General features: G+C 37.3%; 2 protein-coding genes across 2 annotated transcripts in view; one reads left to right on the plus strand and one right to left on the minus strand.

Moving 5' to 3' along the window:
* The window catches only part of OPN3 (opsin 3), a gene marked incomplete at both ends in the record, with an annotated part of 59,306 nt that extends 42,658 nt beyond the window's left edge, over positions 1-16,648 (plus strand). The window contains 5 exon segments of the mRNA XM_079722260.1: positions 14,881-15,069; positions 15,073-15,135; positions 16,102-16,152; positions 16,156-16,232; positions 16,459-16,648. Coding sequence (XP_079578386.1) covers positions 14,881-15,069; positions 15,073-15,135; positions 16,102-16,152; positions 16,156-16,232; positions 16,459-16,648 — 570 coding nt within the window.
* Positions 16,649-18,624: 1,976 nt separating this feature from the next.
* KMO (kynurenine 3-monooxygenase) overlaps positions 18,625-24,425 on the minus strand; it is a gene marked incomplete at both ends in the record, with an annotated part of 54,660 nt that continues 48,859 nt past the window's right edge. The window contains 5 exons of the mRNA XM_079696661.1: positions 18,625-18,780; positions 20,283-20,342; positions 20,433-20,534; positions 21,759-21,841; positions 24,270-24,327. Coding sequence (XP_079552787.1) covers positions 18,625-18,780; positions 20,283-20,342; positions 20,433-20,534; positions 21,759-21,841; positions 24,270-24,327 — 459 coding nt within the window. The remainder of the gene's footprint in view (positions 18,781-20,282; positions 20,343-20,432; positions 20,535-21,758; positions 21,842-24,269; positions 24,328-24,425) is intronic.

The raw sequence follows: 24,425 nt of genomic DNA on the forward strand, positions 1-24,425 counted from the left end.
CTCCCCCACAGCTGGTACAGCTCTAAGGGACGTCCCACTTGATAAAATTTTGCACTGTGAGTCACTCTCTGAAAAGATGAATGAGGAGTGGCATTTACTCTCCCTTCATAACTCTTTAAACTAGAAAAAGGAAGGAAAGGGGTTCTGGGCAGACAAAATCAATAACAACCCAAAAAAACCCTACATCCTCAAGCATTCTTAGAATTTAAGAACTCTAATAAAGGGAATTCCACACTTCCCATAATTTTACTCATCCAACAGTCACATAAACCTACTAGAGAATGGTACAGATATTTTGTCTGGAAATCAGTTTTGAGTCATAAAGGACAAGAACTGACCACAGCAGGTTTCCTGTTAGGTGCTAGCAAGAAGACATCTGAAGTAACAGACTGGGGCACACTTCATATTCCAGTTTCTAACTTCAACCATGTACGTTTTCCTTACTCACTGCTTCTTCCTACTCTTTTCTCTCATCAAAATTCTCCAGTCTCTTGCTCACTCTTCCAAGCCCCTCTAGCTTTCACCTCTTTTAAATCACTTAGCCACATGCATTATTTTAAATCATGCCCCATTATCCTCAACTTTCATGTTCCGACCTTTTTTATGCACATTCATTTTGAAAAAAATCAAATCCCTGATTCAGTCTCTTTGTTTTCTGCATGCCTGTAGCCAAACTACAATAAATTGAAGAAAAACATTGGATTCCCAGCACCCATATTCAGCGAGCAGTGAGATATCCTCTTAGCAGTGTCTAGCAATCTTCGGATCCCTAGATGGTCCACTCTCTATGCAATTGCTATTACAAATCTTCAATTCTCATTTTACTCTCTTGACTTCTATCCTCCCTGCCTTATTCTTATCAAAAAGTCATGCTTATTGTTTGTTTAGCAAAATAAAGCAATTACCAAGAAATTCCTCTGCCTCCCTTTATACAAACTTCCAGGTTCCTACTCATTCTTTTTTTATTTTTTTAAATATATTTATTGGAGTATAATTGCTTTACAATGTTGTGTTAGTTTCCACTGTACAACAAACAAGGTGAATCAGCTATACATATACATATATCCCCATATCCCCACCCTCTTGCACCTCCCTCCTCCCCTCCCTATCCTACCCCTCTAGGTGATCACAAAGCACTGAGCTGATCTCCTTGTGCTATGCAACAGCTTCCCACTAGCCATCCATTGTACATTTGGTAGTGTATATATGTCAGCACTACTCTCTCATTTCGTCCCAGCTTCCCCTTCCCTGTTGTGTCCTCAAGTCCATTCTCTACAACTGCATCTTTATTCCAGCCCTGCCACTAGGTTCATCAGTACCGTTTTTTTAGATTCCATGTATGTGCATTAGCATACAGTGTTTGTTTTTCTCTTTCTGACATACTTCACTCTGTATGACAGACTCTAGGTCCATCCACCTCATTACAAATAATTCAGTTTTGTTCCTTTTTATGGCTGAGTAATATTACATTGTCTATATGTGCCATATCTTCTTTATCCAATCATCTGTCAATGGACATTTAGGTTGCTTCCATGTCCTGGCTATTGTAAATAGTGTTGCAATGAACATTGTGGTACATGTATCTTTTTGAATTATGGTTTTCTCTGAGTATATGCCCAGTAGTGGGATTGCTGAGTCATATGGTAGTTCTATTTTTATTTTTTTTTAATTTAATTTAATTTTATTTTATTTTTTTGCGGTACGTGGGCCTCTCACTGCTGTGGCCTCTCCCATTGCGGAGCACAGGCTCCGGACGCACAGGCTCAGCGGCCAAGGCTCACGGGCCCAGCCACTCCGCGGCATGTGGGATCCTCCCGGACTGGGGCACGAACCCGTGTCCCCTGCATCGGCAGGCGGACTCTCAACCACTGCACCACCAGGGAAGCCCTATTTTTAATTTTTTAAGGAACTACCATGCTGTCCTCCATAGTGGCTGCACCAACTTACATTCCCACCAACAGTACAGGAGGGTTCCCTTTTCTCCACACCCTCTCCAGCATTTATTGTTTGTAGATTTTTTGATGATGGCTATTCTGACCAATGCGAGGTGATGCCTCATTGTGGTTTTGATTTGAATTTCTCTAATAATTAGTGATGTTGAGCATCTTTTCATGTGTTGGCAATCTGTATGTCTTCTTTGGAGAAATGTCTATTTAGGTTTTCCACCCATTTTTATATTGGGTTGTTTCTTTTTTTGATATTGAGCTGAATGAGGTGCTTGTGGATTTTGGAGATTAATCCCTTGTTGGTTGCTTCATTTGCAAATATTTTCTCCCATTCTGAGGGTTGTCTTTTCATCGTTTATAGTTTCCTTTGCTGTGCAAAAGCTTTTAAGTTTCATTAGGTCCCATTTGTTTATTTTTTATTTTATTTCCATTACTCTAGGAGGTAGGTCAAAAAAGATCTTGCTATGATTTATGTCATAAAGTATTGTATCTATGTTTTCCTCTAAGAGTTTTATAGTGTCTGGTCTTACATTTAGGTCTTTAATCCACTTTGAGTTTATTTTTGTATGGTATTAAGAAGTGTTCTAATTTCTTTCTTTTACATGTAGCTGTCCAGTTTTCCCAGCCCCACTTATTGAAGAGCCTGTCTTTTCTCCATTGTATATCCTTGCCTCCTTTGTCAAAGATAAGATGACCATACATGCATGGATTTATCTCTGCACTTTCTATCCTGTTCCGTTGATCTATATTTCTGTTTTTGTGCCAGTACCATATTGTCTTGATTACTGTAGCTTTGTCATATAGCCTGAAGTCAGGGACTCTGATTCCTCCAGCTCCATTTTTTTTCCCCCTCAATATTGCTTTGGCTCTTAGGAGTCTTTTGTGTCTCCATGCAAGTTTTAAGATTTTTTGTTTTAGTTCTGTTAAAAATGGCATTGGTAATTTGATAGGGATTGCATTGAATCTGTAGATTGCTTTGGGTAGTATATTTATTTTCACAATATTGATTCGTCCAATCCAAGAACATGGTATATCTCTCCATCTGTTTGTGTCACCTTTGGTTTCTTTCATCAGTGTCTTATAGTTTTCGGAGTGCAGGTCTTTTACCTCCTTAGGTAGGTTTATTTCTAGGTATTTTATTCTTTTTGTTGCAGTGGTAAATGGGAGTGCTCCCTTAATTTGTCTTTCTGTTCTTTCATTATTAGTGTATAGGAATGCAAGAGATTTGTGTGCATTAATTTTGTATCCTGCAACTTTACCAAATTCATTGATTAGCTCTAGCAATTATCTGGTGGCATCTTTTGGATTCTCTATGTATAGTATCATGTCATCTGCAAACAGTGACAGTTTTACTTCTTTTCCAATTTGTATTCCTTTTATTTCTTTTTCCTCTCTGATTGCCATGGCTAAAACTTCGAAAACTGTGTTGAATAACAGTGGTTAGAGTGGGCACCCTTGTCTTGTTCCTGATCTTAGAGGAAATGCTTTCAGTTTTTCACCACTGAGAATGATGTTGGCTGTTGGTTTGTCATATATGGCTTTTATTATGTTGAGGTAGGTTCCCTCTATGACCACTTTCTGGAGAGTTTTTATCATAAATCGGTGGTGAATTTTGTCAAAAGCTTTTTCTGCATCTATTGAGATTATCATAAGTTTTTAATCCTTCAGTTTGTTAATATAGTGTATCACATTGATTTCTTTGCATATATTGAAGAATCCTTGCATTCCTGGGATAAACCCCATTTGATCATGGTGTATGATCCCTTTAATGTGCTGTTGGATTCTGTTTGCTAGTATTTTATTGAGGATTTTTGCAACTATGTTCATCAGTGTTATTAGTCTGTAATTTTCTTTCTTTGTGACATCCTTACCTGGTTTTGGTATCAAGGTGATGGTGGCCTCGTAGAATGAGTTTGGGAGTGTTCCTCCCTCTGCTATATTTTGGAAGAGTTTGAGAAGGATAGGTGTTAGCTCTTCTCTAAATGCTTGATAGAATTCACCTGTGAAGCCATCTGGTCCTGGGCTTTTGTTTGATGGAAGATTTTTAATCACAGTTTCAATTTCAGTACTTGTGATTGGTATATACATATTTTCTATTTCTTCCTGGTTCAGTCTTGGGAGGTTGTACATTTCTAAGAATTTATCCATTTCTTCCAGGTTGTTCATTTTATTGGCACAGAGTTGCTTGTAGTAGTCTCTCATGATCCTTTGTATTTCTGTGGTGTCAGTTGTTACTTCTCCTTTTTCATTTCTAATTCTATTGATTTGAGTCTTCTCCCTTTTTTTCCTGTTGAGTCTGGCTAATGGTTTATCAATTTTGTTTATCTTCTCAAAGAACTAGCTTTACTATTGTTTCCTTCATTTCTTTTTCATTTATTTCTGATCTGATCTTTATGATTCCTTCTGTTAATTTTGAGGGGTTTATTGTTTTGTTTTGTTCTGTTCTTCTATCTCTAATTCCTTTAGGTGTAAGGTAAGGTTTTTTATTTCAGATTTTTCTTGTTTCTTGAGGTAACATTGTATTGCTATAAACTTCCCTCTTAGAACTGCTTTTGCTGCATCCTATAGGTTTTGGGTCATCATGTTTTCATTGTCATGTTTTCTAGGTATCTTCTGATTTCCTCAGTCATCTCTTGGTTGTTTAGTAGCATATTGTTTAGCCTCCATGTGCTTGGATTTTTTACAGTTTTTTTTTCTTGTAATTGATATCTAGTCTCACAGCATTGTGGTTGGAAAAGATGCTTGATATGATTTCAATTTTCTTAAATTTCCTGAGGCTTCATTTGTGACCCAAGATATGATGTTTCCTGGAGAATGTTCCATGTGCAGTTGAGAAGAGACTGTATTCTGTTATTTTTGGATGGAATGTCCTATAAATATCAATCAAGTCCATCTGGTCTACTGTGTCATTCAAAGCTTGTGTTTCCTTATTTATTTTGTGTTTGGATGATATGTCCATTGGTGTAGGTGGGATGTTAAAGCTGCCTAGTATTATTGTGTTACTGTTGATTTTCCCTTTTATGGCTGTTAGCATTTGCCTTATGTATTGAGGTGCTCCTATGTTGGATGCATAGATATTTACAACTGTTATATCTTCTACATGGATTGATCCCTTGATCATTATATAGTGTCTTTCCTTGTCTCTTGTAATAATCTTTATTTTAAAGTCTATTTTGTCTGATACAAGTATTGATACTTCAGCTTTCTTTTGATTTGCATTTGCATGGAATGTCTTTTTCCATCCCTCACTTTCAGACTGTATGTGTCCCTAGGTCTGAAGTGGGTTTCTTGTAGACAGCCTATATGCAAGTCTTGTTTTTGTATCCATTCAGCCAGTCTGTATCTTTTGGTTGGGGCATTTAATCCATTTACATTTAAGGTAATTATTGATATGTATGTTCCAATTACCATTTTCTTAATTGTTTGGGGTTTGTTTTTGTAAGTCTTTTCCTTCTTTTGTGTTTCCTGCCTAGAGAAGTTCCTTTAGCATTTGTGGTACAGCTGGTTTCGTGGTGCTGAATTCTCTGAACTTTTGCTTTTCCTTAAAGCTTTTGATTTCTCTGTAGAATCTGAGATTCTTTTTTTTTAATTTTTAATTTAACTTAATTTATTTATTATACATCAGGTTCTTATTTGTTATCTATTTTATACATATTAGTGTATATATGTCAATCCCAATCTCCCAGTTCATCCTACCACCACCCCCACCCCCACCACTTTCCCCGCTTGGTGTCCATACATTTGTTCTCTAAATCTGTGTCTATTTCTGCCCTGCACACTGGTTCATCTGTAACATTTTCCTAGGTTCCACATATATGCATTAATATACAATATTTGTTTTTCTCTTTCTGACTTACATCGTTCTGTATTACAGTCGCTAGATCCATCCACATCTCTACAAATGACTCAATTTCATTCCTTTTTATGGCTGAGTAATTTGAATGAGATTCTTGCTGGCTAAAGTAATCTTGGTTGTAGGTTTTTCCCTTTCATCACTTTAAATATATCTTGCCACTCCCTTCTGGCCAGTTGAATTTCTTCTGAAAGATCAGCTGTTAACCTTATGGGGATACCTTTATATGTTATTGTTGCTTTTCCCTTGCTGCTTTTAATATTTTTTCTTTGTGTTTAATATTTGTTAGTTTGATTAATATGTGTCTCATCATGTTACTCCTTGGATTTATCTTGTATGGGGCTCTCTGTGCTTCCTGGACTTGATTAACTATTTTCCTTCCCATGTTGGGGAAGTTTCCAACTCTAATCTCTTCGAGTATTTTCTCAGACCTTTTCTTTTTTTCTTCTTCTTCTGGAACACCTATAATGTTGGCACACTTAATGTTGTCCCAGAGATCTCTGACTGTCCTCCATTCTTTTCATTCTTTTTTCTTTATTCTGCTATGTGGCAGTTATTTCCACCATTTTATCTTCCATCTCACTTATCTGTTCTTCTGCCTCAGTTATTCTGCCATTGATTCATTCTAGAGTATTTTAAATTATAGTTATTGTGTTGTTCATTACTGTTTGTTTGTTCTTTAGTTTCTTCTAGTTCCTTTTTAAACGTTTCTTGTATTTTCTCTATTATATTTCTGAGATTTTGGATCATCTTTACTATCATCACTCTGAATTCTTTTCAGGTAGTTTGCCTATTTCCTCTTCATTTATTTGGTCTTGTGGGGTTTTATCATGCTCCTTTACCTGTAAGATATTTCGCTGTCTTCTCATTTTGTTTAACTTACAGTATTTGAGGTCTCCTTTCCCTAGGCTGCAGGGTTGTAAATAGCTCCTCTTGCTTCAGTTCTCTGCCCTTGGTAGTGGGGTTGGTCTGTTGTCTTGTGGGCTTCCTGATGGGAGGGAAGTGCCTATGTTCTGATGGGTGGAGTTGAGTCTTTTCCCTCTGATGAGTAGGGCCATGTCAGGTGATGTGTTTTGGTGTGTCTATGAGCTTAGTATGACTTTAGGTAGCCTGTGTGAAGATGGGTGGGCTTGTGTTCCTGTCTTGTTTGTTGTTTGGTGTGAGACGTCCATTGCTGGGAGCTGCTGGCTGTTGGTTGGAGCTGGGTCTTGGATTCAGATAGAGGCCTCTGTGAGAGCTCTCAGTAATTAACCTTCCCTGGGACTGGGAATTCTCTAGTGGTCCAGCATCCTGGACTCGGTGCTCCCATCCTAGAGCCTCAGGCCCGAATTCTGGTCAAGGGACCAAGACTCCACAAGTCACTCGTCCCGACAATAAAGGTAATTAAAAAAACAAAAGACTAACAAAACCCCAGACAAATGGTGAAAAGTAAAATAAAACAAACAGAAACAGAAACAGAAACAAGGAAACATGCACACACACAAAAGAAACAAAAACAGAACCAAATAAATCAAAAAGCAAGAGAACAAGCAGACAAACAAAAGAACACAGGCACAAAATGGAGCAATTAAGAAGAAAGCTGACAAAAACACAAAACCAAAAAACAAAAGCAAAGCAGAGTGCCAACTGAAGAATGAAGCAAAGAAACAAAACAAACCAACAAAACAGATTTTTTTTTTTTTGCGGTATGCGGGCCTCTTACTGTTGTGGCCTCTCCTGTTGCGGAGCACAGGCTCCAGACGTTCAGGCTCAGTGGTCATGGCTCATGGGCCCAGCCGCTCCACAGCATGCGGGATCCTCCCAGACTGGGGCACGAACCTGCGTCCCCTGCATCAGCAGGCAGACTCTCAACCACTGCGCCACCAGGGAAGCCCAAACAAAAATGATTTAAAAAAAAAAGAAAGGAAAAAGAGAAAGGGGAAAGAAGACAGATCAACAGAAAAGCAATGTAGAAACAGAAATATTAAAAAAAATAAAATAAAATGCAAAATTAAAGAAAAAAAAAGGACAAACAAAACCCCCGAGAAATGGTTAAAACAAAATCAAACAAACAAAAAAACAGAGGCAAGGAAATGCACACACATAAAAGAAACAAACACAGAGCCAAATAAAACAGAAAGCAAGAGAACAACCAGACAAATAGAAGAGCTCAAAAACGAAATCAAAAAATTAAGATTAAAGCTAACAGAAACACATAACCTAAAAACAAAACCAAAGCAGTGTGCCAACTGAAGAATGAAGCAAGGAAACAGAACAAACCAATAAAAATGATTTTAAAATATAATAATAAAATGAAATAAAAAGGGAAACATCACAGGACAACAGAAAAGCAAACTAGAAATGGAAATATTTAAAAAATATATATACATATATATATTGAAGAAAAAGAAGAAGAAAAAATAAGGGAAAAGAACACAGAACCACAGAAAAGCAAAGTAAAAATAGAAATGTATAAAAAAAATTTTTTTAAGTATGTTATGAAACACGGAGATCCCAAGAGACTAAATTAAAAAAAGAAAAAAAACCCTAAAACACCACCACCAAATAAACAAACAAACAAAAACAAACAAACAAACAAAAGCTAGAACCAGCAACAGAACGAATCGAAACATAATAAAATTAATAGTAATAATTATGTTTCCCTGGGGTCTCCACTGTAAGTGTCCTTGCACATTACATGAGCCACAGCCCACCTCCACCTCCCAAAGAGGCTCTCCCATGCCTCTGGGCTGGTCTCTGGATCTGCTGTGGGCCCTGTGGGGACCACTCAGCCTCTGATCTAGCCCAATTCTTGCGTGTGCTTACCCCAAAAGTCCACAGCTGTGAGGGCTAGACCATTTTCATTTGTGGGAACACTCATTGTCTACTCAGATATTCCATAGACGGTGGGTCTACCTAGCTGATCATGGGGATTTAATCTGCAGCTTGTACAGCTGATGGAAAGATTTTTGATCTTCTTCCTTAGTCACCACGTCCAGCTTTAGTTTTATCCCCACCTCTGTGTGTGGTCCACCCACAGGAGTCTGGTCCTGAGGCTGCCTTGGAACCCTTGGGTCTGCCCCTGTGAGGACCAGGCACAGAGGTGGTATGTCTGCTTGGATCACAGGAGCCCCAGTGGTGCCAAATGCCCCCACTCATTCTTATATCCCTCTCTTCAGTTGCAAGGGAATGGGACAGGTCTCTCAGGACCAAACAGATCCTAGATTCTTGTTTTCTTCCCTACCTCATTCTCTGCCTCAGGGACCTCTCTCAAGTAATAATTTTCTATTTTACTCATATATTCAATCTCTCCCTCAGTACTGGCTCTTTATCTGTAGCATATAACCATACTAATTTAATTTAAAAGCAAAATATACTCTCAACTCCCTCTAGTTATCACTTTATTTCTCGCCACATCACTGCTAACTCAAAGAACCATTGGTGCCTTTTGGTGCTACATCATCACTCAATAAGCATTCATTTGACCAATATTTATTGAGCATCTAAAATGTACCAATTATTTACTGTTATGGGCTGAATATTTGTTGTCTCCCCAACATTCAATGTGATGGTATAGGAGATGGGGCCTTTGGTAGGTACTTAAGGATATATGAGAATGGGATCACGAGGGTGGGGCCCTCATGATGAGATTAGTGCCCTTATAAGAAGAGAAAGAGAGAGCAGAGCTCTCACTCTCTCTCCACTGATAGGAGAACATAGAGGGAATTTGGCTATCTACAAGCCAAGAAAAGAGGCCTCACAATGAAACCTACCTTACTGGCATCTTGATCTTAGACGTCCCAGTCTCCATGTCTGTGAGAAATAAGTTTCTATTGTTTAAGCCACTCAGTATTTTGTTATGGAAGTCCAAGCAAAGGCAATTACTAATCTCTAAGGATACACAGTAAATAAGATATAGCCACTGCCTCAGAGAGTCTGTAGTTTAGTAAATTCACATATTTATTCCTCAACCCATTGCAAATTGGTGATTCCTTCTTCTACCACACTCTCACAGAAACAACCTCATTAAGGTCATTGATGATCTCTCAAATGTTAGAGCCAATGGACACATTTCAGTTTCTTTTTTTTTTTCTGGCATCTGTGGCATTTAGACTTGTGGCATTGTTGACAGCTTCTACTTAATTGTGAGTTTCTGCTCTCAGTGTTTCTAGGACCCCATTCTCTTTTATCTTTGTTGTTGACTCTCTGGGCCCCATTGTCTCATGTCTCCTTCAAAGGCTTCTTTTCCTTGGGCCTCCCCAGCATTCTATGCTTAGCTCTCATCTCATACTGTTACTGACCAGGGTTCTTGGCCTTACTTAATCAATAGAAATTGATCAGAGGCCAGATAAGAAATTCAGGCAAGGCTTTATTGGGGTCCCTGCTGCAGCAGGGAGGAGCAAAAACAAGTAATAAGTTCCCTGGCTCGCTCCCTGAGGTGGGACCATCTGTTTATTTATATGGGGTGAGGGTAGGAGTGGGCCCAGGGATGGGTCAAAGGTGTGGTTTAGGTGGTTTGCCCACCCCTTTGGTGGTGTTGTGTGCAGAGGTCGTGCTTTTGCTCTTGACACCCTGCTTTTGCTCCCAGCTGTTCAGAAGTAGCAGTTGGATTTTTGGTCTTTTTGTATCTCATTGTCCATAATTTACCCCAACTGCACATGCACACAATTTTAGTCCCTTATTGTTTCTTTGTATTTTGCTGCTTGAGGAGATGTGTGTCCAGGTGCAAGCACTGCAGCAAAGGGTCCTGGGTCCTGGGTCCCAGCCTGTCTCAATACTACACAATAGACATGGGCAATCTCATATATTGGCAGTATTTTCCTTCTAACAATAGCATGGTGACTTTGAAATCTCTACTTCTGATCCAGGTTGTTCTTCTGACCTCTATCAGACACTCATAGTCAATTGCCTATTGAATACCTCCATGTGGATAGTCCACAGACTTGTCAAATTCAACATGTGTGAAGATGAATTGGTCATCTTTCCCTCCAAGTCTCTACTCCTCCATTCCCTCTCTTAGTGAATGGTCATCACTCCTATCTACCTAAGCCAGAAACTAAGGAGTAATCTTTGATTATTCTTCATCCATGTCTCCCTCACACCCAAACAATTATCAATTTTTATCTATCGAACCTCAAATATTTTTCCATATATCTATTTTGTCCTCTCAATTTTTTTTGCCTGCCAGACTCAATTCAAAAGGATCTTAGTTTCCTTTCTTTATTCTTGTCTTCCTCTAATTCATTCTATTTATACTGCCACTAGATTAATTGTTCTCAAATGAAAATTTTCTTATGTCACTACCCAGCCTAAAATACTTTAAGGTTTCCATTGCTCTCATGATTAAAAATAAGGCCCCTGAACTGACTATCAGGTCCTGTGTGGCCATCTCTCATCTACCTGTCCAGTCTCATTTTTTTACATTCCCTCCCTCTTGCCACCTCAAGCTTCAGTCAACTACAGTATTTCTTGTCCCCAGAAATTGACATGTTCTTTTACCTCTTTGCCTTAACACTTGCCTTAACATTCTTGCCTCCTTGCCTTAACATTCTGTCTCTCCTCCTTGTCTAAACTCCTCCTCACCTCAGAAGGCTGAGATCAGGATCTGTTTCCTCTTATCTACTTCTGAATTTGTTACCCCCCCTGCATATTCCCATAGCCCTCCCTCACCTCCCTCATGGCATGTTATCACCTATGGAAGCAGTATATTTATGTGCCTGTCACCCTCACCAAAGAGTGAATTCCTCAAGAGAAGAGACCCACTCTTATTTATTTTTTCACCTATAGCTGGAACAGTACCTACATGCAATAGGGACCAGTGACTATTTTTGGAAAAAATTTACAGAGGGCATAGGAAAGGGGAGTGGTGAAAGTACAAAGAGATTTGACTACTGACTGTGTTATAAACTCAACACAAAGCTTGGTGCAAGGAATTGCTTCTATTTCCTTATCCAGAGAGGTTATTTGTAATAGCAATAGAGACATAGTTACTCCTTTGAGAATAAGGACTCACAGTAAAGTCTTTGAAAAACCTACAGGTGTCTGAATCACCAAGCACTAGGCGTTGCCATTACACCATTAGAGGTAATTCTGGGGAGTTTGTCTTAAGTTGTCCCTCCTTTAGGACAAATTTGTGCATGTATCAATACTTTTGTTTCATCCATAGCAATTTTGAAAACTATCCTCAAATGATTGGATAAAGGGGGCAAGACATAAAGTAGAGCTCTTTATTTGGAAAATGTTGAATGAGCAGAGTAAAGGAATAGAGAATGATGAAACAAAGAAGCCAAAAAGAGATAAATGAAAAATAAACATGAAAATGTCACATATACAAACCCAAATAATCTGAAACATTAGTCAGATCTTTTCCTTATACCAGAGGAACTGGGGAAGCATAAACCAATATTTTCTTCAATTAATTTCTCCAGTATGAATGTAATTCCAGAATGAGTTCTCTGCTTTGATATGTGGTGAGAAATGATGGGGACTGACATTGTCCAGAAAGTGGTACAGATAAAATTGTTGGGCCCTAGATAGTGGGGGCTTGGGGCACAGATCATTGACATGTGGTGTATTACTAGTTAATTGAAACTCTAAGGAGTCAAAAATCATGATTCCTAATATCCTATATTATCATAAAAGTGCATATGAATAAGTATGGTTGTTTCAAATATAATTCAAATATAAATAAATAATCTCAAAAACAATCCCATAAAGTCATATGTGTGGAACTGGGACTCAACTTCTGTTTAGTAAGTTACACATTTTAACCTCCTTTAATCTTTACTCTTAGGGAAGGTCATTGACTTGCTCAACATCACACAAGGAGCAAAAGTGGTGAATCTGGAATATGAACCCAGATCTTTTAATTCCAAATCTAAAGTTTTTACTAGAACTCCACAACCTTCTTAAAATCTCTAGGGAAAAATCCTCCCCCCACCAAAATCCTGTTCTGAAAATAGAATAATATCCTATCACTTTAAATAAAATAGTTTCTTTTAAAATAGAATAGCACACACAGATAATAATAGCACCAGAAATTTAACACTCACTACCATACACACATTTCCTCTACTCTAGAAAAAAAATCAACCATTTTAATTATCTATGTTTTCTTCTATTCTCTGTCAATATGAATACATAATTTAGTAAGAATATAGTTTCTTAAATAAAGTTTAGATGATATCAGTGATTTAGATATATCAATTCAAATATATTTTTAAATACTATAAGCACATGTTTTAACAGATTTCTTCAGAAAATTTTTCCTTAACTTTTATGATAATGTTAAAAATAAAAGGAGCACTTACAGTTTGTTGAAATGCAATAAATTTCCCAGGTTAAAATTATATATTAAGTATCAGTGGTATGCCAGATACCTTTTCTTATATCAATATATAAAGCATTTGTATTTTTGTAGCAAAATTAGCTTCTTAAGATGTCAGAAATATCCATTTTATTTATGAATATACTTTTGATGTACAGGAATATTCTCCCCCTATTCTTAATAACATGTTTATCACAATAATAGGAGGAACTTCTGTTACCAAGTCCAAGATTGTTCTGCCAGCCATATGACAGGCCAATAAATTGGGAGACAAGTCTTTGGGGCAAGGAATTAATGGCTTTATTTGGAAAGCCAGGAGTCTGAGAAGATGGCAGACTAATGTCCTAGAGAACCATCTTGTTGTTTGGGTCTGGATGCTAGTTTATTTTACAGAACAAAGAGGGGGGAGGTGAGGAGGTAAAGTAAAAAGGCCATAAGTTGTTGCAAATATTTCCTGATTTCAGCCAGACTCTGGGAAGGGATATGTTAATTTCTTCTTTCCTGCAGCCATTTGACAGGTGTGCTGCATCAGGATGTTGTGAGCTGAACAAAGGTATTTTGATTTAACATTCAGGCATGGGGGCAGTGTTCTGGATATGGACCATTATGTATACTTTCAGCTATTGGCAGCATCCCTTTAGTGATTAACTTGTAGCAAAAGCAGTAGAATACAAAGGTTAAAGGAAAAGAAACAGATCTAATATGGAGTCAGATTCGCTATTCCCCGTTATACTTCTAAAGAGTTTTTATCTGAGAAAGTCAAAGAACTTTCAGACTATAGGCCATTATGCCTAAATACTTTTAGTGGGCACAAACTAGGAGTAAAACTAGGAGTAAAAAGTTCTCTAAAACGCTGATTTTAGAGGAAGTGGGCTATCTGGGTTTTACCGAGCTCTATCCTCTGCAGCTGAGTCACTGATGAAACAAACCCAAGCAAATTGCTCATCAAAACCCCACTTTATAGTCATTAGCTGTAAAGTGGAAGTTACAGTAGTTTCCAGGAAGAATTTATTTAGGACTTAAGTTTTCATCAAGACCAGCTGTAGGCTTTAACATGTAGAACTACTGACATCACATTTGCTGCCTGGTTTGAGAATTTGAGGATTATACTCTAGATAAAAGATATTCCAGAATTATGGAGAATTTTTTTTTCCAATTTATCATGACTTTTAAAATATTTATTTATTTATTTGGCTGTGTTGGGTCTTAGTTGCAGCACATGGGATCTTCATTGCAGCATGCAGAAGCTTTCATTGTGGCATGCAGTCTCTCTCTTGGGCTTGGGCTCTAGAGCACACAAACTCAGTAGTTACAGTGTGAGGGCTTAGTTGCCAGTGGCATGAGGGATCTTAGTTCCCCAATCAAGGATCGAACCCACATCCCCTGCATTGGAAGGTGGATTCTTAACCACTGGACCACCAGGGAAGTCCCTATGATGGCTCTTTCAGGCTGTCTTTTAGCGACTTGAAGATCTAGGCAAAATAGTTCATTTTCTTCTTCTTTAAGCAAATTAGAAAACATTAAAAACCGTTGAAGGACCTAAGAGACTATTTAGTTCAATATATTATGTTAAGGTGAGGAGACTGAGGCCCAGAGAGTTTAAGGGCTGGGTCCAGCTGCAGGTCCTGGATCAGATGCCAGCCTCCCAAGGTCCTATTCAGTTCTCTTTCCATTAAGGTGGGGCCAAGAATTGTGCCTGAATATCTATTATGAAAACAATGAACAAAAATGATTTTTTCATTTTCACCCCTTTATTTTCCTTCTCCTTTCTGCAGCTCTGTTTTGTTGAAGATCTTCAGACAATTCAAATGTTCAAGATTTTAAGATATGAAAAGAAACTGGCCAAAATGTGCTTTTTCATGATATTTGCCTTTCTGGTCTTTTGGGTGCCTTATATTGTGATTTGTTTCTTGGTGTTTAATGGTTATGGACACCTATTCACTCCTACAATAATATCTACTGTTTGATATCTCTTTGCTAAATCAAACACTGTGTATAATCCAGTTATTTATATCTTCATGATCAGAAAGGTAAGCTTTGTAATTAACTGATCGTTTTCACCATGTTGGTGGGGTTGTTGGAAAATATAATATTTTTATAGAGATTATTCATAGCAGCTTCAATGATAAAAACCTAAATCAAGCATTTAACAGGAAAGTAGAGGGTTCAGGAAGAAATGTAGAATATTCCCAGAGAAAATAATAACAATTCTAAGACCTACCAATGGAGGTTTGCACTTGTTAGGTAAAATTCTATTAAAATCAGTATTTAACACATCAGAAAACCTTTTATGTTTAGTAATAATAACTACAATCAAAGTTAATAATTTATTTAAAATTCTTACTGCACTATGCAGATTGTATCAATTATCTTTACAAAACTCCATGAAATAGGCACTAATAGTATCTTATTTATGGATTATGAGATAGGTTCAGAGAAGTTAAAGGACCTGTTTGCTTCAGGACGTGTTGGTGCCTGGATTTGAACCTGGTCTGCTGTTGTATATTTTCACCAACTGATCTGTAATCTTGATCCAAAAAAAAAAAAAAAAATCTTAACCTAATTAAAGGAACATTAGTGAGTACACCAAGCTGTAAACTCTACCAGGAAGGGCCTTGTCTGTCTCTGCTGCCCACAATATTCCGAGATTGTAGCACAAATTTCCTCACCTCATAGGGGCTCATTGAATATTTATGGAATGAATTAATGTTCAAAATCCCTTAAGGAAACACATCTAGCTGCCTGCATGGAAGATTCATGCAACTTGAATCTATGGCTATTATAAGGTATTGAAAGAGACCTATGTGGTAAAGTTAATAAGAATTATAATAAATAAAAGACATTAAACTCCAGGCTTAAGTAGATCTGAGCATTACCACCTAACTCCACATCAGCCAACAAATAAAAAAGAACAACCCAAATTAAATTTACCTAATTTTCTTGAATGTCAATCCAAACTTTTACTTAATATTCAACTTTATTTTCTCCCTGCCCAGTTTCGAAGAGCCCTTTTGCAGCTCCTATGTTTCCGACTGCTGAGATGCCAGTGACCAGCTAAAGACCTACCAGCAGTTGGGAGTGAAATGCAAATTCAACTCATTGTGATGTCACAGAAAGATAGGGACAGATCGGGCTTCCCTGGTGGCGCAGTGGTTGGGGGTCTGCCTGCCGATGCAGGGGACGGGGGTTCGTGCCCGGTCCCGGAGGATCCCACATGCCGCGGAGCGGCTGGGCCCGTGAGCCATGGCCGCTGAGCCTGCGCGTCCGGAGCCTGTGCTCTGCAACGGGAGAGGCCACGGCAGTGAGGGGCCCACGTACCGCAATAAAAAAAAAAAAAAAAAAGATAGGGACAGACCAAAGAAAAAAGTGACTTTTAACTGTTCTTCCACCATTTTTATCATCACTAATGATGAATTACTATCAGTTGACAGTGACAGAACCGTCATAGGTCAATGTAATCCAAGTTTGTCCTTTATAGGAAAGAATAATTATAATGAAAGATGGGGCTTTAAATCAGATACCACTTTTAGACTACCATTATAAGGACTGTTTTGGAATCCCCATTCTATGTAATATCAACAGAACTTTTGTGGTCCAACAGGAAATCTGAATTGCTCTCTGACCTCAGGGAGTAAATGAGCAAGACAAATTCTTTTAATTCAGTGGGTGCTTTGTATAATGAAAAACCACTTGTGGCACAAGGTGGGCATCAGGCACCATCAACTTCTAACATATTGGAAGTTTTCACTTCAAATGTATATTTCTAAAAAACTGTATTTTCCAAGGCACATAACATATTTCTCAAAAATACTTAGCTCTTAAAATAACTTTGTCTCATGCACTTGTGTGAAATAGCTAGAAAATCTTGAATTTTCTGTAGTGTTGGGTCCTATTCAGTGTCATGTCAAATGTTTGCTCAATCAAATTTATCAAAGAGACAATTCCAGGATGAAAAAGAAAATCAATTCCTTAACTTTATGTGCAAAAAAAGACTATTGCTCTATGTATAATATGATAAAGAGGAGCTTCAGACCAATGTGCTGCTGAGCAGGCTCTAGAAGATACCATTAGAAAGAAACACAGGAAAGAAAATAGAATGTCAAGGTGGTCAAGGTTTATTGGTAATCTTATATTAGCAGAGGATGTACATGGTGAAGCTGATGTTAATGGCAGATAGGTGTCTGCATCTATTTCATTTCAAATATGAACATGGCAGGATTAGCCTCTCCTAGTAATTTCCCACAATTTTGCCAAGAATTCTATTGATAGATTTAGAAAAGGAGTTCCAGCAAAATCCAAACAAACCTACATTTGAAGAGAGATGAAAATAAGTGTAAAACTGTATTCACAAAATGTGAATATTAAATAAAAATATATGATCTTTATTGCTCTTCAATCAATACACTGGATAAATAGTGGTCAGTGTTAGTGAAGAGACCATTTTTCCATGAATCATTATTTAGTCTAAACATGGATTATTAGGACTCAAGAATTTCCTTGACAATATAGGAAAGAAAGTGAAACATTTTATTTCCTAATTTTTATTTCTTACATGACTGTTCTACTAGTGTTGCATCTTCATAATTAATCACATTTGAAAGGCTTCTAAATGATTCAGTTGGCCTATTGAAGAAGGAAGAAGTAAGAAAAAGTTTCACTAAATGAACATTTAAACATCAAGTTTGTTGCTAGTTTTGCAGCATATAGTTCAAGAATGTTAGTAAATTGCTTCTGAAATAAAATACAATAAAATAAAATACAGCTTCATATTTCTATGAAAATCGTCTCCCCTTGTTTCCTTTCCACTCTTTTATGTATATAGATATTTATTTTATATAGATATAGATATTTAGTTTATAAATAAAGCTCTTCCTATCCTTCACTTAGTGTGGCTTTAATAGCCTTTAAAAAAAAATCCTCAGAAGGTAATGTTGCCTTTTGAAGACTGGGAAATAAAATCAATTCATTTTGAACTCTCTCAAAAGCCCCCCAACCCCTCATTTATACTTCTAGTTTTAGCAAGGAAATCTGAGCCCTGTGCTTAGGTAAGTTCCATCCAGGTAATGAAAAATGCAGTTAATATATTAGGCAAATTGTGACTTTTAGTCCCAGGTGTTAAGTCAATCCTATCATGACTTCTATTATGTCCTTTAAAGAAAAGGGTTATCAGTGACTTCCTTGAGGTCTCTAGGGCCTTACTTTTTGAGAAGTGAAAGAGATCTTAGTCACTGCACTTTTATATTTAGAATGATCTGACCTAAGCATAGTGCTGTGGGGAAGCTGAGTTTTACTTAAGGTGGTGGGTTATTTTTTCAATAATTTCAATGAGCTCACAGAGAAATTCTACATTGAATTTAACTATAAGCTGATAAATATCTTCTATTAGTGAATTAAATATGATGATGGAAACATGATTTTAATCCTGTTTTGTTTACAGAGAAATCTAATATTTGCTACTTCAGGATCGTTTTATCACTTGCTAATGACATTGGGAATTTGTTCTAGTGACTCCAGGGAGTTTACAGGGAGACATGCCCTGTATTCTGGAAGTAAGTGACCCAATCCCATGGTCTTCTCAAGTAGTCCAGGGGTCTCAGTGACTTGCAGCGCATAAGTAGGTAAGTACCACTGACAACTATCAGTGTTCCAAAGAAAAAGAGTCCTTTGTGTATCACCTGTAAAAAAGAGCGAGAACTTTCACTTTATTTGTACAGTGATTAAAATATTGCAAGTAGACTTCATTTTTAAATGACGTTTTATACAATTTCCTCTTTGTTCTTTAAACTGAAACGGTGATGTAATTGCATGACCACTAGGTGAAGTCCTGCAATACCTGGCAAGGTCAAGGTCAAGAATTTGGAGCTTCCTGCCTCCCTGTCTCCCTCCTCCCTCTCTTCCCAGAAACTCCTGAATCTATGTGTTCTGTATAAAGAATTCTTAACAGTTAGCCTTTGTCCAGCCATAAAAAAAATTCACAGCTGAAAAAACAAAGAACTGTTAACTCTGTCTTGAAAGAAGCCACAAATGATTCAGTCATTGCTCAGACCCTGCACAAAGTGTCCCTGAGAAGAGTGATGGGTTCAGTGGCCTCTGTGACTTGGAAGACACACATTCAAAGACTTAAACGTGCACCTTCACCACCTACAGTCTATCAATCACACGAGCTGAGGCTCAGTCTAGTCTGGGTGTGTGCACTCTCGTATCATCCTGGTCTCTTTCACTGCACTTATTGTCCTTCATTCTAACTGCCTGTCACTGTCTCTTTCCCCTTTGGACTTTTAGTTCCTTGAGGGCAGGGACCTTATTTTATTCACCTCTGTATGAATAAATCTTGATTCCTTCCAATCTAGCCTCTAAGTCTTTCTAAAATCCACACTGCCTTTGTCTTCCTGTTTCCCTCAAAATAATATTCAAGATGTTTCAGGTCCTACTTACTATTCCAGCTCCACCTCTAGCCATTTTCACACATATGTGCTTCTTCCAGGTCCACTGAAATACTTGGCATTCCCATTCTGAATGTGTGGGAGGTTTCTTCAACCTCCACGCCCCCCTCTCTATGCCCATGCCCATTCTCCACTAGGGCAGTGCCTCTTCACTGCAGGTGTCCATTTCCCCCACTAGTCTCTGAGCTATGCAAAAGGTAGGGGCTGCTTTATGTTCATCACCATGCCCAGCTCAATGTTTACATACTATTTGTTTAGTGAGTGAAGTTGTAAAGTTTCCACAGTGGAAGATCAGGAATCTGAATCTCCATTTAATGGCATCTGTGAGTCAACTGCCCAAAATTAATGTGGAATAGCATTACACTAGAATTAGACTGTGTTTTATAAGTGATTTGATTCTGTCCAATTTTGTAAATTAAACCCATAGGAGTATTGCATGAAGCAAACGTCAATTGCTAAATAAAAGTAAAAGGTCACATTGCTAAAATAAAGTAGAAAGTTTAGAAATATTAGCATCAATTTCTTTTTTGAATTTCTTCTCCTCAGGGATTGCCCCTTCTTTGTAATTTTGTTCATTAGGCATTCTGCCACCTGTGTTTCTAAGACATTTTTGAATTTGGAAGGCAAACATCTAGTGTATGTCACATTATTTCCATATTTGCCTGAGGTAAACATAACCATAACACTGTGAGCTTCAACACATCAGATTAAAATTAAGTGTAATCTGTTCCAACCTTTTTTTGCCAATGCCAACGCAGCACCGCCTCATGGTATCTTATTCTGGAAAAGGTGACCTGTAAGAAAATTTAAAAAGTATTCTTGTGTATTCTCTAATGGCTAAACAGAAGATTAAAATGAGGAAAATTCTTAAATCCAGACCTTACCATGGTGTAAAGAGGGATAAAAGTAGATGGCATAATAGCATGAAGAAATCTCTCTATGTTCTTTTGGAAGAGGAACCACCTTGAGTTGACATGTGCTCGCATCTGCAATAATGTAAGGAGTCTCAAAGAATACCTTGAACAAAGGACCTTTAATTGTTTACTGCAACTTTATCACCCTTCATTCCCATTCACCACAAAGCCAGACTCAAGGTAGTCAAATAAATTCTTATTTCCAATTCTTCTCAGTCATTTCCAATCCTTTTCAGTCAATATCAGAGAACAATAACTTGAAAAAGTAGAGCAATTATGCAAAACCTGTTAGAGAACTCTATTTTGCTCGGGGGCCAACTCTATTTCAGTAAGAGTTTTTGTTTGTTTGGATCTGTGAGTAGTCTGTGAGCCCAAAGATTTGACTAATTTCTGTTACTTCCTGGTCAGTTTGGAACGTTATTTATGGCAAGAAGAGATCTGTTTAAAACTAGGCCTGTCTTGATATACTCCATATTCAGGATAAATATTATGTTGTAGTTGTCTTGTTTTCAAAGACAAGGCAAAATACATCAGTGAGACTGCCAGTATCTTATAGAACTTCCTTCACCACATATGAAACAATTCTGCTCGAGTTGAAGTCTACTTTATTTCTTTCTGTCTTCAGGAGAGATGGAAAACAACTATACTCTTTTTAAAATTTTTATTTTGTAAATTTTTTCATTTGATTATTTAAAAACTATAACCACAACCATTTACTGTGAGCTTTTCATGTGACTGGCTTAAAATGGAATTGTGTTTTTCTTCTGAGTAGTAATCTATTGACTATGAATTTCTTTGGTATTACATATTTCTTTCAGTGCAAAAAACCCTGAAGGATATTCAGTGCTAATTTAAGTTTGCAGCTTATAATGTTAAGAATGGAAAAGTTATTTAATATCTCAAATTTTCCAAATATGTTAACTCATATCAAAAATATGTTTTCATTAAAATAGCATATTACTACCTCTACTAAATGTCTAAGTCTTGAGCCTATGAATTATCAGATATTGAAACCAGACATTTTGTCATTTTTGTTACCTCCTAAATGTCCCTGAAATGTAGATGGAGATGATGTGTGTGGGTCATTATCACTGTCTTTATAGTCAAAGTTCAACTATGTGTAAGGAATGCTCTGTGTGTGTGTGTGTGTGTGTGTGTGTGTGTGTGTGTGTTTTCTCTTGGCACCTATTCTTATGCAGCATGCATAAGACAGGGGTCAAAGAAACAAAAGCAAAGAATGTTTATTAGAATATCAGTGCATGATCTTATTGAATAGAACCAAACTTTCTCACTTGCCTCTATGTAATTGTACATGGATAGGTCTGAAATTGCATGGTCATCTGGAATTCTTAATCTTGAGAATTCAGGAAGGCACATACCTAGAAACCAAGTTAAATAATATGTTTTTTTCCCAACACAATCTGTAAACAACATGCTTGACTCTACACAGTTCAAATGAAATGGTGTATTCTCTATCAATGGTCTCTACTAACCTTTTAAAACTCTGGACAACAAGACTGTATGACCAACAATCTATGAATACTGAGCAATAACACATGGGCATTTCCCATTGCCTATGATTTAATAAAACTTAGATAAAGTTGTTATAATATATACTAGATTAGTAAATCATTATTTTTGTTTCACAAATGGAAAGCAGTTCATATAAATGACTGTAAATGACGCCAAATCCTTAGAATTTGCTACTCTCCTTTTTGTTCTTCTTTGCTACCCTATATACATTTGTTTCATTTGTACCTAAGCCACCTTATTAGCTTAAACATACCCTGTTATTCTGTTATCTCCCAGAGGCAGGACTCATGTTATATTCATGTTTGAAAACTTAACCTGGTATAAGGTAAACACTGAATAAATATTTGATAAATTAATAACTAACATAACTTCACAGGGCCTAACAACTCTAGTTTTGAGGAAGCCATTTCTAAAGTCAGAGAACATGGGTGCTAGTCCCAGCTTCACCACTTCTAGCTACTTGACTTTGGGCAAGTTACTTAACCATCTCTACGCTTAAATTTCCTCAGTTGTAAAATAGGGACAAGAATAGTACCTATGCCCCATGTTTTTCATGAGATAATGTGATAAAAAACAGCAAGATACCCAACACACATTACATGTTCAGTGATGTTAGTTATTATTGTGATAATTACTGTTCAATCTTCATTCTCTTGTAACTAAAACCAGTATTGACACTATGTTCTGTTATATGAGCCCTCCCTCTGTCTCCACCATTGTCATTACATGCTAACCAATCACACAAGGGCTAAGAAGGGAGGAAACAAAATACTTCTGGATCCTTAGCATCTGAGTGAGATAACTGGGAAAGAAAGGAAGAAAACCAGAAGAAATTTACCCTGGAATCTATAATCTCTTCAGATTCAGACAGCACAGTGTTCACTGACTCCCTATAACACTATAAAAAAAAATTTTACTGTGAACTTACTTTGTTCCAGCCTTCTTTTTTTTTTCTTGCTGTATAGTTGATGTACAATATTATATGAGTTACAGGTGTACAACATAGTGATTCACAATTTTTAAAGGTTATACTCCATTTATAGTTATTATAAAATATTGGCTATATTCCCTGTGTTGTACAATATATCCTTGTAGCTTATTTATTTTATACCTCATAGTTTCTAACTCTTAATCCCCTTCCCCTATCTTGCCCCTCCTCCTACCCTTTTACCCACTGGCAACCACTAGTTTGTAATCTGCGGGTTAGGCTTTTTTTTAATAAAGCTTTCCACAAATCATTTGATTTAACCTTCACAACTCTCTGAAGTGGTATTATCCCCACTTTATTGATGGAAAAAAAATCTTGAGACTTTAAAAAGATAAAGTGACTTGTTCAAGGTCAAAGGGCTAATAAGTCCACAAGTCAAGACTGGAATCTGGGTGTAGATTCAAACCTGGTTCTCTAAGTCTATCCCTTACCTGAAACAGGTTTAAATTCAGAGGTGACCTTTGAGAACATGTAATGCTGAGAAGCAGTAAAAGTTATCCAGTTCTCAGGCTACTATTTGCAATTTCTTTTACAGATGAAAATTATGTACATTTAATTTAACTTACTTTCAGAATTATACATAAAGTTTAAAACTTCAATACTTGTAAAATTAATATATTTCTGGAATTAATTTTAATCAAAAGGCAAATGGGGGCTTCTCTGGTGGCGCAGTGGTTGAGAGTCCACCTGCCGATGCAGGGGACACGGGTTCATGCCACGGTCCGGGATGATCCCACATGCCGTGGAGCGGCTGGGCCCGTGAGCCATGGCCTGGCCGCTGAGCCTGCGCGTCCAGAGCCTGTGCTCCGCAACGGGAGAGGCCACAACAGTGAGAGGCCCGCGTAGAGCAAAAAAAAAAAAAAAAAAAAAAAAAAAAAGGCAAATGGAAGTATCAGATTCAACCTTTGATAAGGCAAAAAGCAAGAAAATGCTGGAGCTTCTAAAAGTGTTTCTGAGGGCATGCTGTAGGGATTATAGGCATGGGGGTTAACTAGGCTGAGAGGGGGGGAAAGGAGTATATCTTTGCCAAACTTTGGTGCTCGGAACTTTTATCTTTGTACTGATCAATGCATAGACCTCCATGTAAAACTTAAAAGAAACTATCTTTTCCTCTCTGGGTGTTCCTTGTCTGATATGAGCAAAAACAGTGGCATAGACTGTTAATAGAAAAATTTATAATCCTGAACAGGAAATATGCATCATGGTTTGTAATCTTCCAGTATCAGAAATAGATGTACAATTAATCAGCAAGGCTAGTCCGTGTCCAATTGAGAAATTTTACTTACTAAGGTCATTATTGAATTTATCCATTAATTCATCAAATACCAAGCAGTCTTCAAATCCCTAAAACAAGAAAAAAGAAACTGTAAATAATAAATCTTAGCAATTTTGAATAGACTTTCATTGGTGAGTATAATTTGCAGGATGTTTACTCTCAATCA

Source organism: Hyperoodon ampullatus (genome assembly GCF_949752795.1).
Source record: "Hyperoodon ampullatus genome assembly, chromosome: 2".
Taxonomy (NCBI): domain Eukaryota; kingdom Metazoa; phylum Chordata; class Mammalia; order Artiodactyla; family Ziphiidae; genus Hyperoodon; species Hyperoodon ampullatus.